At 35.5% G+C, this 14075-nt stretch overlaps 1 protein-coding gene across 7 annotated transcripts in view; it reads right to left on the bottom strand.

Annotated features, from left to right (window-relative positions):
• Window positions 1–14075, bottom strand: part of SNF4Agamma (SNF4/AMP-activated protein kinase gamma subunit) — an 83993-nt gene that overhangs the window by 29383 nt on the left and 40535 nt on the right. For 2 of the 7 annotated variants that reach the window (XM_017178866.3, XM_017178865.3), the window contains one exon: window positions 9767–9803. In XM_017178866.3, the coding sequence (XP_017034355.3) occupies window positions 9767–9803 (37 nt within the window). Of the gene's footprint in view, window positions 1–2892; window positions 3117–9311; window positions 9654–9766; window positions 9804–10225; window positions 10449–14075 lie in introns of those variants that run through there. The other 5 variants (XM_070287197.1, XR_011445323.1, XM_070287195.1 and 2 more) reach the window with 5 other exon arrangements.

Below are 14075 nucleotides of genomic sequence, written 5' to 3'. Positions count from 1 at the left end.
TTATGGTTTGGGGAGCCATATCTTACTATGGGACTTGTGAGCTCCAATTCTTATCCTCAAACATGAACGCAAAAGCGTATCTAAACGTCCTTGAAAACGCTTTTCCACCATTGGAAAATTTTTTCAATAATTTGCCTTGGACATTCCAGCACGACAATGCGCCAATACATACTGCAGGTGTTGTAAAATCTTTTTTAAAATATAAAAATGTTGAAACTCTGAACTGGCCACCATACTCGCCGGATCTGAATATAATTGAAAATGTTTGGGGATGGCTGGCCAGAAAGGTTTATGAGTCTGGCAAACAATTTTTAACAAAAGAAGAACTAATTGACGCCATTCAGAGGGCCTGGGCTACAATATCCTTAGACTACATTATAAGTCTATATGTTTCGATGCCCAACAGGATCTACGAGGTTTTATTGAATAAAGGAGGCTCAACCCATTACTAAATTAACAAATATATATGTATTAATAATCACTATTGAATTAAAAAACACATTTCCTAATATTTAAGTTCGTTAAATATACTTTAAAACAAAAATGTTCTATTCATGTGAAACAAAATTGTTGTGCTATTTTTTAAGTTTTTATGTTTTTTTTGTTAACATTTATTAATTGTTAATTTAATTTAAGTTTTGTTACTTTTTTTATATTTAAAATTGATTACACTATAAATAGAAACCTAAACATCAGCGAGTTTTCTTTTTGGTTAAAAGATTTTAAGATTTGAAATTGCATAAAAAATTGTGCTATTCAAGTGAAACGCAGTGTATGTATGTAATTTTCCAAGTAAGCCCACGAAGGCTTGTCTTGTTTGGTGGCTTTTGCGCCGCACGCAAAAATCAGAGAACAAAAAATCGGAGAGTGCGAAATGTCGTTCTCTTTCGCTCAAGTGGTTGTTGGCCAAAAATAAAAAAGGAAAAAAATAAACGGAAATAAAGCGCAGCGAGAACATTTTTGCTGCGCAATTTCTTCATTGCCGCTTTTTCATTTCTTCGCTGTTCGACCGACGACGTTCTCCCCTATTTTCCAGAATTCCGAAATCAAGAAACCCGAGGGAGAAGAGTGGCTTGCCACATGCTGTTGTTTACGTTCCTCGTATCTTGAGCCGGCTAGCCGAAATTATATGTACATCTTTCATTTATGAAGGTATTAAAAAGAGAGACATACGAAAGAGTCTCTGAAAGCACTTGCAATACACTTTGCTGCCTTACCTAAAATTTTGATTGGATAAGCTGCGAAAACCGATTTTATTTAGTGTTTCATAGGGTACGTTTTTTTTAAACAATACTCAGTTTTGTTTACCACTTGGCCAGACGAATGTACATACATATGTTTGTATGTATGTATAATATCGCAGCAAACAGCTCTATGTTTACGCCTTATAATTCGGGGTCGAAAGAAACTGAATCTGAAACTGACCTATTCCAAGTGGATTTCAATTGTAGATCCGCCGCCATTGAGACATTATTATGGAGCGCTTCAAGCGGGGTTATCTCATCTCATCACAACTACGTACATATTACATATGTATGTATGTATGTGGTTAGTGCTTATCGGGACGAATCACCATTGGAATCGCTCCAGAAATAAAAATATGTACGACCATAACCCGGGCCTTGCATTTCCATTCGTTTTGGCCGTAAAAAGAATATTGACGTTTATTTATAAGCCAGCCAGAAATAACTGCCAAAAAGAACACCTGCAGAGCCCGTTTTCCAGATCATTTGACTTTATCCAATCTTAATTATGGTTTATTATGCAAAACAAACCCGCAGCGCAACCACCGCACAGATATATGTATACACTGTCACAAACGGTGTGTTTCTGTTTCGGCTCATCAAGTATCATCCTCGGACATTTAGTTCTGCTTACGTCACAGCAGCATCATCAAAAACAGCAGCCGATTGGCGCCTCTCGGCTATAAATCAAATCTCATCATTCCCTCTATTTCTGTTATTTAAATACAGTTTAGCAAAAGGGAAGGGAATCACAGAAGAATGCGGCGAGGCAACAAAACAAAATTGTAAATTTAAAATAATTTTGGGGAAGACAGACTAATTCGCCGGTATAAAAACAGTTTCTCACAATAATTATTAAATATTAGGTAAGATAAGCTTCCTTTTAGTTAAAATGTAAAAATTAATTCATTTACCAGCCATTGAGGATGGTAAAGCCTGAAGCCTAAATGAAAATTTGGTGTCTTTGTAAAGTTTCTATGCACGAATACCCTCTTTTCTCACCCACTTGTTTTTACGAAATTCTGAGGTATTTTATTTTTAAGGTGCGCAGTCACATGCCAGGCGGCTATTTTTCGACTTGCTTAAGAGGTTGAATATAATTTTGTTCTCTGTTTAATTTTTATGGCAATTACACGTCCTTGGGTTTTGTTGTTTAAATTAAAATGTTAACGTATGCAAATGTTTCCTCGCATCTCTTCTGTTTTTGTTTGTTGGTGTGCGAAGGTTTCATTTTGTAATTTTTGTGAATTTACTGGTTAATTAGCGGGAGACGGCTTGTCAACTTGTTTATCCGTGCATTGTGCTTAGTCTTAATTTTGTTACAGCCGATTTAACGTGTTTCACTTGCTTTAAATGACAACCTCATTATTTCATAGTTCTTGTGTCAGATTTCTCTCCTCTTGTTAAAATAAAATCTAGAACCGAGATGTTTTATCCACGCACATTTGTGATTTTATTGTTTGATTTTGACCATAAGTTGCCCGCTCATGCATATTTATAGTTGGATAGCTCAAACGAAAAGCGTAAATATTTGTGTGCTGCCGAAATCCAGTTTTCTTCTTTGTTTGCAACTAATTATGTTTTCGGATATTTCAACAATTGCTGTTTCTTAAAGATAAATTATTTTATTTCTCTTCAGAAAAACAACCTCAGCCAAGTGTTAAAGTATTTCACTCTCGGGGTGCGCGGATTAATTAATTAATTAGTGCCCAACTGCACAAGTCGAAAATTCACCAGTCACAAGTCACAAAAGTCGAAAAATCACGTGGAGCGACGCTGGCAGCGACGAGGACTGAGCATCCGACTCAGCCGGCAATTGGATTCGAACTGACTGCGCTCCGCATTCGCCCATGTGGCTCAGATCGCCTGTATCTATATACGGATATACAGTTGCGGTTAAAATTGTAGTAATGATAAAATTTTTACTTATTTTCAAAATACTGGGGACTCTTAATATTTAAGAAAGACATTTTGTGGATATTATTTTGTCGATATTTCAGTTTAAAAATTAATATAAATACATAGGCATACATCCATTTATATATTTAATGTAAAAGTAAAATATTAATTTTTCTAATGTTTAGAAATTAAAACATTTTAATTTACTCCCAATAAGAATAAGAAGACTGACATCCTAATATCTTAACCGCTGCTGTATGTGCATACCTATTTATTTACTTATCTATGTATATACATATGTATTTATATGTGTGGCAAACCGGCAAGGTTGCTTGAGGGTGTGCGTGAGATTTTGCTCCTCTCTGTTTTGTACATTTATATACCAATACACACTCGATACTGTGTAACGCGAGAAAAAGGTGAGCACAACAGAAAATCAAGCGAGCAAAGCAAACGCGGAGGAGTCGGAATACATAAACAGGCAAAAGGCCGTGGATAGATAACCGCCGAGTTGCCCAAGTTGATTAGGGCCAGACTAGGGGTAGGGCGTTTAATTTTCAGGGCGTGGCACGACGTCAGCTGACGGCAAGGGACTGATCTCACTTAATTCCGAACCACTTTCTGTTTTTCTCTTCATGTCTGGAACTCTCTCCGGGTCTCCGCCGGCCCTTATGATTGCCTAACAACGGAATTTGGAATCACAGTCCTACCTCGGTAACTCAATTTACCCATACATACATCTTATTGCATCGAACATTCACATTCGGGAGCCTTCGATCAAAGTGCGTCAGGCTCCGTAGATCTTTAAAAATTGGATGATTATACAGACCAAGGTTGAAAAAAACCTAACATATTACCATATTTATACTTTTAAAAATATTTAATCTTATATATTATGTTATATATATGTTACATATTAATCATATGTACATAGATATTCTTGATTATTATCACCAACCTATTAAGTCTGTATGTCTGTAAAAAAAAGATTTAATGATTTCGTAAGGACTAAACTTTAGTTTACATAGGTAATACATATGTAGATCAGATCTCAAAGACTATAAAAGCTAGTGCTACATCTGTTGGCACCATTTATATACATAAATTACATTACTTACATTATTATGTATTACCTATGTATCTACCTAGCAATTATCAACATTAATCTTAATTTTTTGACATTTGCTTTTGCTTTTCGCCCAGATAAATTTTGTACAAATTAGACAAACTGAGGTTTCTATTCCGATATTTCTATTTAGTTTAGCCACAATTCTTTGGATACTGGGGCTTTTACAGTCCGACACATTCGACTGTAGCTTTTTTACTTGTTTTTAGAAAGCTTTATTAATCGAATTTGTATTTGGAAGTTGCTGTTCCTCAGTGTCAATTGCTGACCTTTCCTACATTGAAATCGGTGGCGGCCCCTTTTTGCTACCGTTTTTTAAACGTTTCATTTAAAATGTATTCACTGTACTGCTTTTGTTTTGTTGTTGTGTTACATGGGCATTTATATTGCTGTTATTGTTTTGTTTTCCTCTTTTTGTTCGTTTTCTTCGTTCCACCGATTCTAATGCTCTTTTTGTTGATTCTTGATGTGTGTGCCATAACGCACGTAGGCAAAAAAAGAGAGAGAAATAGAGGGGGAGACAGAGATACCAAAACAATAGTCCAAATATTTCGCCCTTAGAATGGGGTTGTGCTGTATGCTCCCTCACTTTCTGTTTTAAACCCATCGTCTGTCTCGTTCTTCCGCTCTGCAGCCATCGCGTCTGCTCCAGTTCTACGCCGTTTTTATGTTGTTTGGCTTAAGAAATAAATGAAGCTCGTTCCTGTACTTAACAGCGAGATAACAGCAATAACAAATAAAAACACACTTAAATATAACACAAAGTACATACATATGTATGTACACACATGCAGGCGACAAAATACACTAATAAAACCCACACATATTGTGTGTGGACTGCCTTCAAAATCAATGCCGCTTGAGATTTGTTTGTGGGTTGCAAAAAATCGCTATAATGTACTTTCTAAGGCCCGGCATCCAACAATTTCCACCCCTTCCCCAAAGCTCTCTTGCTCTCTTGTGTGATTCAATTGTGTTACGTCATAAGCCGGGGGAACTTGATACGAAGCAGTAAAAGGGGTAAAGCAAAATACATAATAAAGGAAAGAATAAAAAAATAAATAAACGGCGTGGCACAAAAACAAAATACAACAGGAAAGGAAGCTTACTTCGGCACGCCGAAGTTTGTATACACCTGCAATTTGCAATTGGATCATTAAGAATCGATCCATTCTGGGCAAATTAATAGAAAAAAAAATAAAAGTAAATACATATTTGCACATAGAATGTACAAATTTTATTTTGATAAAATTATAAAATAAAGTGTAATCGTTTAAAACAACTATGTATATATTAGATTAGAAATATCTAATATAATAAACATTATAAATGAGGAAAAAAACAAAGTATTATCACGAATAATTACATTTACCTATAGCTATTATATTTACAGTTTTACGATCGTTTCTACAAATGGCAGCTACATGAATAGTCGTTCGATTTTCATAAAATTAAAATTCTGAAATAATAAAAAAAATTACCATATCTCGAAAAAATTAAAATATGTTAAAAAACAGCAAAATTATTTTTTTCTACATATGTATGTAGCACTGAGAATAGTCAGAGGACTTTATGTCTAGATCGACTTGGGTGTTGATGCTTAAGCCTAGTACTCTGACGAGAAAAACCCGCTGTCTAAATTAGACAGCGGAATCGCTGTTTATTTCGCTACCGAGCTAGTGTGACCAAAAAAATGCAGGAAATTCCATGAAAATGTACTTTTTATGGCGTTTAAGGATTTTCCTTGGTCACACTGGACAGCTGTTTGTAAACAAATATTCAAAAAAAAATATTAAAAATATTATTAAATATGGCATTAAAATATCCTTTGTGGGTTAAATTCCATATTATGGGCTTCCCCTTGACAGCCCCTATCAATGCCACCTTTTTCCTTAAACTTTCCCTCCATTAGGGGTGTCTAAATAAATCAAATGAATTATTTAGACAGCGCGTTATCAGCTGTTTACTATCTTGATCTGGCAACGCCATTCAATTTTCGCAGGCTTCATTTTCGTCGTCAGAGTACCGAAAAAAACGACGTGTCTAAAAGTTCTTCTTCTTTTTTTTTCGACACCGTTTTTTTTATATGGAGTTTGGCCGCTGTCTAAATTTATACAGCGGATTTTTCTCGTCAGAGTACTAGGCTTTATCAAGAACATAGTATACATACATACCATATGTTCATACATATGTACATATGTATGTATACTTTTCCGACCCTATGGAAATGATTTCTTCACTGCGTTGCAAACTTCTGACTAAAATTATAATACTCTGCAAGGATTATAAAAGTGCATCGTTGAACGAGAGAGGAGTAGGGAATGAGAGCCAGAAAGAGTTAGTGAAAGAGAGATAGAGGTAGACAGAGTCAGAGAGCCTGTTTCTTCGTTCTTACTTTTGATTGACATTGAAACTGCAGCTTGAAAGCAAAAGTGCAGCCTGTACTCACTCACCAAAATTTTCAAGGTCAGGCAAAGGGTAATCTTCCAGGGAGCAGCAGCAACAGTTGGTTTGCAACTCATTCTTGCTCCCTCGCACGCACTCACTGCACACTCACAAATACACGCGTCACTGGGGTAAAGCTCGCAGCGAGAGAGCCTCTTAATTTTTATTTCGGCTTTTTATGTCGTTTATAGTTGTTATTTTTGTTGTTTTTATGTTGTTTATATGCTTATTATAGTTCTTATTTGTTGATGTTGTTCTGTTGTCGGTTTGTGCTGCGTCAGCGCATTCTTATATCTTTTATTCTATTATTAGATCGAAACTACTAAAATAGTAACTAAGAATGCCTCTAAATTAAGAAGTGTGATTACATACAAAATATTTCCAGATAAACGAAAGGAGATTTAAAATGAATTCTTAGAGCTCCTAAAAGTATGCAACAATATATTTGCCTAGCTTAAGGTTTTTTTTATTGGTACTATTCAGATTGGCTGAAAAATCACTTTTCTACTCTTCTCTTATCTAATAACAATTTGTAGTAGCGTGTCAAAGCTTAAGGTAATAAAATGAATTTGTAAAATATTCTGGTTAAACAATCTGTGATCTTTATACTTCATATTAGGATTTGAAAAAGAATAGCATTCCAAAAATTCTTCATAAAATCTAATGAATAAGGAAACTGTTAAGTCATTAAAAATCACCATCGATTTGATTATCATATAAATCTATTAACATATGTATTTATGTACAGCTGTGTTCACTGAAATAGCAGTGCGACAGAGGAACAACTTCAAAATGTTTTTTTGTACATATTCCTTTTTGCAAGCTGATCTATTGCACATTGTTTTTGTAAAATGGAACATAAAGATAAGAATCGAGAAAAAATTCCGTTAGATTTGCTCTATTTTTATGTTTTATTGATATTTTTTCACATATGCAGCTCGTTTTGGCCGATCACTGAAATAGCAGTTTTTAATTTTCTTTCGCAAAAAGTGCCGAAATTTCTTTTAATTTTGTAAAAAATGACTTTAATTAAGGTCGTTATTATAGTTTATACTATAATACACCTTTACAACGCAAAAAAAATTATTTTAGTGGGCGCAGGACCTCACTGCTCCATGATAGAAAGGTATCAGATTACTTAGCCTAGAAAGAAGAGCAAAACATGTAAAGAGTCTCTAAATCTTTCAAATTGTTCTTTTAAAATAGTTTATAAGTCATAAAATATGAACCGAACCCAAAAAAACCGAGGTACGATTCGCAAAACCACAATTATACAGGCTCGACGCGTACTTCGCTTCAGCAAAGCTCGTCCTTTTGCATCCTCTAGGGATATGTGAGCGGGAATTGGCATGGGAATCAGTCATGGGACCATTCGCCGGGGACTTATTGAATAAATTTTAGATTCGCGAAGTCCATGGAAAATGTCACTGCTTGGTTAAAGGCATATCAAGGCAAGATCCCGAGTTCGCCAATAGCCACTTGAACTGCCAGTATTCAAATGGCGTAATATACTTTGGACAAATGACTCCAAACTGGTTTTATTTGGTGGAATAGGACAAAACAAGACCTCCAAATAGATAGTACCCCCCAAACCATACGCTGAAGACAGTAAAACACGGTGGCCTAAAAATTATGGTATGGGTATACTTTTCATACAACGTTGTAGGTCCCGTATATATGATCGGTGGGATCAAAGACCATTATGTTTATGTCGAAATATTAAAAACTGTCTTGCAGCCGTATCCTGATGAAAATATGCCATTAATTTGGACATTTCAGCAGGACAGTGACCCTAATCATACCAGCAAGGTGGCCAAGGGGTGGGTTCTTAATGAAAGAGTGGATGCACTGCCATGGCCTGCACAGTCCCCGGATATTATTCCGATCGAAAACTTATGGGGGACATCAAGGGCTACGTATTAAAGAAGTTTCCGACTTCTAAGCCGCAGCTTTGGCAATTTGTGCAGGAGGAATGAGGCCATATTCCCCTCAAGCGTTGCTAAGACTTGGTGGACTCCTTGCCACCCAGGTATGAGGCTATGATAGCTTCTAAATGCTATTTAACAAAATATTAGATCATAGTCAATTAGAATTTAAGAAGAAATAGGTTTCTTATACGATATTTTTAAATTTATGAAGAATTTTAGTTTTTCACTGCTATTTCAATGATAGGCATAATATAGACCTTTTTTGTTGTTATTAGCTATATCTTCTAAAGGGTTTATGTTACCTAAATTAAATGATTGTGGTATTGTTAATAATTAAATATACTAAGCTATTATGAAAAAAAAATTTATGAAAATAGTGTTTGTAACAGGATTTTCCGATCTTAAACGTGCAGGTCGTTGGGCACTGCTATTTCCGTGAACACAGCTGTACATACAATATTGTATATCGACATAAATTGCTTTTTCTAAGCAAAAAAAAATTTATGTTTAGCCAGATAATTTCGATAATAAAGTTTTTAATCGAATTAAAACTAATTTTAATTGAATAATGCCACCGATGTGTCGGGATGTTTCCACTCGAACCATCAATGAACGAACAACAGAAAAATATTCCACAGATCCCACACCCGCGCAATAGAATTAATGGATGTTTTGGGTCTTGTTTATTTATATTGCGTGTATTTTGAGCGGTCTTCTACGTCGGATCTTGCTGGCTGCGGTTTCAAATCGATTCCACCGGTCAGCAGGCAAATAAATAATTTACACTGGAATTTACATATGTAAAACACTTTGTTTCTGTTTATCTATGCGAAGCTCTCTTTCTTCTTCGCTCACCGAAAACTCCACTTAAGGCGCCGCTGATGATTTTTTATTTGCCGCGATTTTATTTGTTTGTTTTCAGTTTTCGGAGTTTTTTTTTCTTGTTTGTTTGTTTTTTTACGAATGTAGCTTCGATTTCAAAGTCAAGGTTGGATTGACTTTGACGATGTGCTGTGAATATTTTAATTAAATTCCCCGATGGTTTGTGTAAATAGTTTAGCCTGGTACTTGCAGTTATATCTAATAGTTTTCTAAAAATATTATTTCACTAAGATTGTACTTACTTTGAACAGCCAACTGTTGTTGATGCGCCGCCGCACGCTAAAAATAAATAAATAAAAAGTAATTAAAATCATATAAAATATTAAATAGTAAAATATTAAAAAGTAATATAAAGAAATTAAACATCAGATGTGATAAGAGTCATTCAGTCATTACTTTTAAATATTCATGAGTAAGAGACGTCTAAATACAAAGCTACTTTAAAAAAGCCGATTCTCCTAACTATGAACAATTTTTAAATTCTATGATGATCTCTTGTGGTCTATTTCACAGAAGAACCGCTATTAAGTATGTATCTCAGGCTGAAGATACAATATTTCATTGTTATTGCTTAAAAGGGCAAATTACTTTAATTATGAGTACATCTTTAAACGACTATAAATTTTTAGTCAGTATTTCGCAAGTAAATAAAATATTTTATAGACTACATAATAAGAGCTTATTTTGCATTAAAACCTTACATTGTTGGTCATCATAGCTCGAATTCCAGGCAGGGATTGCACATCGAGGGAGTGACTGCGCCCGCGTCGCGTTTTTGTGGTGGGCGAAACGGGCGGTGGCCCAGGGGGCGCGGCCGAGCTGCTTGAGTGAGTGTGTCTGTAAATCCATCTTTTCACAGCCGACATTTTGGACACACGTTTAATATATCGTTAGCACAGTTTTTTTTAAACTAAGTATCACCTCAAGTGTGTCATATTTCTTTACATTCACTTTTGTGGGAATTTTATTTAATTTCGACATCGGCATCTACCGATCTTTCCATAGTAGCTATATGATGTAGTAGTACGATCCGGCCCGTTCCGACGTACATATATAGCAGTGAGAGTATCCATAAGACTATGTGCAAAGTTTTATTCCGATAGCTTTAAAACTGAGGGACTAGTTTGCGTAGAAACGGACAGACGGACATGTCTAGCTATATCCTGCAAGGGTATAAAATAAGTGTAATGCAAGAAACCACCGCTTCCCTAGTGGCGCACTGCTTGGCTGTCAACTGCTTGTTGCGCGAGCTTTTGCTGTTCAGCGCCAGGTGGCGCCCGAGGTCCTATTTATAATAAATAGTATTTATCCATTGACTTTTTTCTTAAAAATTATAAATACACTGTGTTACCCACTTCGTGGTATAATTTATGCAAATTGTTCTTACATTTTCAGAGGGAGCGCATAAGTGTATGTATATTTTTTAATTATCCGACAGGCAAGAATTTCCCTCTTAACTTTTTATTTATTTTTCGGCTTTGCGAAAATGGAAAAATAAATGAAATAATGACAACATCACAAGAAATCGCTGCGCCCTGCTGCCCGAATATGGAACAAAAATTATTATCCTATCGGCTGCGTTTTTATCCTCTTTCCCCATCGTCACCCACAAATTAATCCCTCGCTTGAACCCTTCTTTTAATGAAATAAGAGGAACAAAACACGCTCAACAGAAGAGCAAGAAGCTGATGACGCATTAGAGTTGATTGAACGCAGCAAAAAAGTTCATTGGATTCAAAGGGAAGGCGTGTTTTTCGTTGATTGTGATTGAATGCTTTCGTGTGTTGTCCAATTGAAATTGACAAAAACTTTGATTGAAGGTGCACATACTCAGCGATGAAGACACAATTAATAAAAAAAAAGTGGCGATTTTATTGAGTGACAAGCAATTGAATCTGAAGAAGGGATTTACCTCGACCAGGAAACGTTTGAATGCTGCGAGTGTATCAATGACATTCCATAAAGGAAGCTCACAGAGATTTAAAGATTGCTACCTACCATATGCAGCTTTAAAATTGTCGACATCCAAAACCACATACCGACATAGGGAAACAGATATGTATATCACCGGATAACACGTATTTATACCTATGTTTCCTGCGCAAGTAAACAAAAGACTAAAATGTGCCTATCACAGCCCAAGCAAATTTATAAAGCCTGAAGATATACTAACCAATAATCTTAGTTAATTTGCAAACTAAACACAACCTGTCAAAAGTCCCAAAGACTTGATAATTTTCCCCAATTTCGTCATACGGACCGCAGGGCGTATACATGATACGGCTGCAAGTTATTGCTTTGCCCAAATTTTGTTTTTTTTTTTGTTTTTGCTCTTTCCCAGTTTTTGTTTACCCAGTCACACGTTGTTCTATATATTAGCAACGATTTATACATGTAAATATCAGACAATTATTTTTAGGCCTTTAGGGAAGCATTTTAGATTTGGAAATGCTAATGGTTTGTTGTTCTGTTAGCTTTCTTTCCCCGTAATATAAGTTGTTCAAATATGAGCAGAAAAATGTAATAAATAAATAAAAGACAGCTGGGGGAAAAACACACAGACTCCGAGAGCACCAGACAACAACAAAACGCAAACAGAATGGAACAGTCATTAACGTTAATTAGCTGCTCGAGCAAAGGCAAACACCCAACAAATGTAATATTTGAGGAAAAAAAAAAAAAAAAAAAAAAAAAAACAGAAAAGGGAAGAAAGTATCCGGAAAAGCTTACGAAAAAAAAAGAAGAAAAACTTTTTATGTTCAGTTATAGTTCCATTTGGCAATGCGCGTCTAGTTGGAATTCTGCCAGATCGAAGGTCGAAAATCGTTTCAAGAACGTCGAATTTCAGAGGCTTTCAATTAACAGAGCGCTAACAGAGGCATGTTAATTGCCAATTGGCATGTGACCAAGCGCGTAAAAGATTCTGCAATAAACGAGAGAGGAAAGCGAAGCCCATTTATGTAAGCTCTCGCTGGCGAACATTTAGTAAATTCCACAAAGTAACACAAAGTAACGGAGGGAACAAAATACTGGTAATAGAAAATCGTATTTTAACTACTCAGGCAGTGAACAGTAAGTCAAGGAACTTAATCGAACCCATTTAATACTTTCGATGTCGTTTAGTTCAAAAGATCGAACCAAACCTGGAAGATAACAATTATGAAAGCTTCAATTAAAGGTGCTTGACTGTGAGATACGTGGTAGCTTTGCGTTTTAAATAAAACAAGTTCAAAATATGAAGGACTGAAGAATAGAATGCGATTATGATGTCTCCTTTTCACACACATCTTTATCTGGTTTTGAGTATCCACAGTTACGGGGCTAGCCTTCAAGTCTACAGGACGCAGGACTCTGCTTATGCAAAATCGTAGCGTGATCATTCTCCACAAAAGCCGAAATATGTATGTTTTATGTTTTCCATGGTTATACTACATTTCTTAAAAAGTCATTACTACATGTATTTTTGTCCTAACCGAAACGCAAGCTTATAGCTTAGTTATAAGTTTATAGCTCTTTTGATCTTTAATATCTTTTTTGTTTTATACGTACAAACGGACTTGGTTAAATCGACTGTTTCTTATTTAAAAAAAAAGTATTTTGCTTTTGGGTTTTCCAATTAAACTTAAGCTTTAAACTTCTGCCTAGATTTGTTTTGGCTAGAACTACTTTAAAAGATAATAGCAAACAAACTCTATATATATATAACTCGAATAACATATATTTTTACACATTCGAAATCCAGGCTCTCCGAGCCTTAAACAAACTTCCTCCTCATGAACCCAAAAAGCTTGTCAAGTGGTCGACCTCTAAGCAAGTGAGAAAAAAATTAAAATAAATACAAAACAATAAGCGAAACGCTAGTGCGCAGAGTGAGAGAGAATGCCAGCAAAGTTTAGCTTTTGACAAGTGATTGATTAACAAGAATAACACAAAAACAGAAATAGAAATAATTAAATAAGCGGGAACAAAACAGAACAAGACGAATTTATGCCTGAGATATTTCACTTTCTTTTCACTTCCTCGAACAGCCATAAAAACAGATCTGAACAAATCCCAAGTGGGTATTTCCCATTTAGGGAATCCAGATTCCGATCGGTCTGATATGGCTCTAGAGCTTTCAGACTAGGTATCGATCGGGCTTCTTTTCAAATTCAATTTCAAATATATATACACTCTGGGCAGACACCCGAGCTATCTGCCACCAAAAAGCAGGGACTCCATTTAATTTAAACGCTCTTACTTGCATTTATCTTATCTGGTGTCTTCCGTTGTATATTCTAAATTAATTTTTGCTATTCCCAAGTGAGAATCTGCCTTTCAGTGGGTTTTATTGTTAATACTGATAAACTTTTTGTTTTTCCATGGGTTTCCATAACAATTTCGCGCTTATCTCCACCGAAGGTTAAGTAATCGTGGCAAAAAGGGCCCAGGCCGCGTGATATCATCCATTGAAAGGCCATAAAACATCCAGTCAACAGTCAGAAGCAGTAATGACCAAAAAATAACTGAAAAAACCATGCCTAATTCTCGGAATGAGTAGCAGCTGCTGCT

Source organism: Drosophila kikkawai, chromosome 3R (genome assembly GCF_030179895.1).
Source record: "Drosophila kikkawai strain 14028-0561.14 chromosome 3R, DkikHiC1v2, whole genome shotgun sequence".
NCBI classification, from domain to species: Eukaryota; Metazoa; Arthropoda; class Insecta; order Diptera; family Drosophilidae; genus Drosophila; species Drosophila kikkawai.
This window is presented reverse-complemented; position numbering and strand designations above follow the sequence as displayed.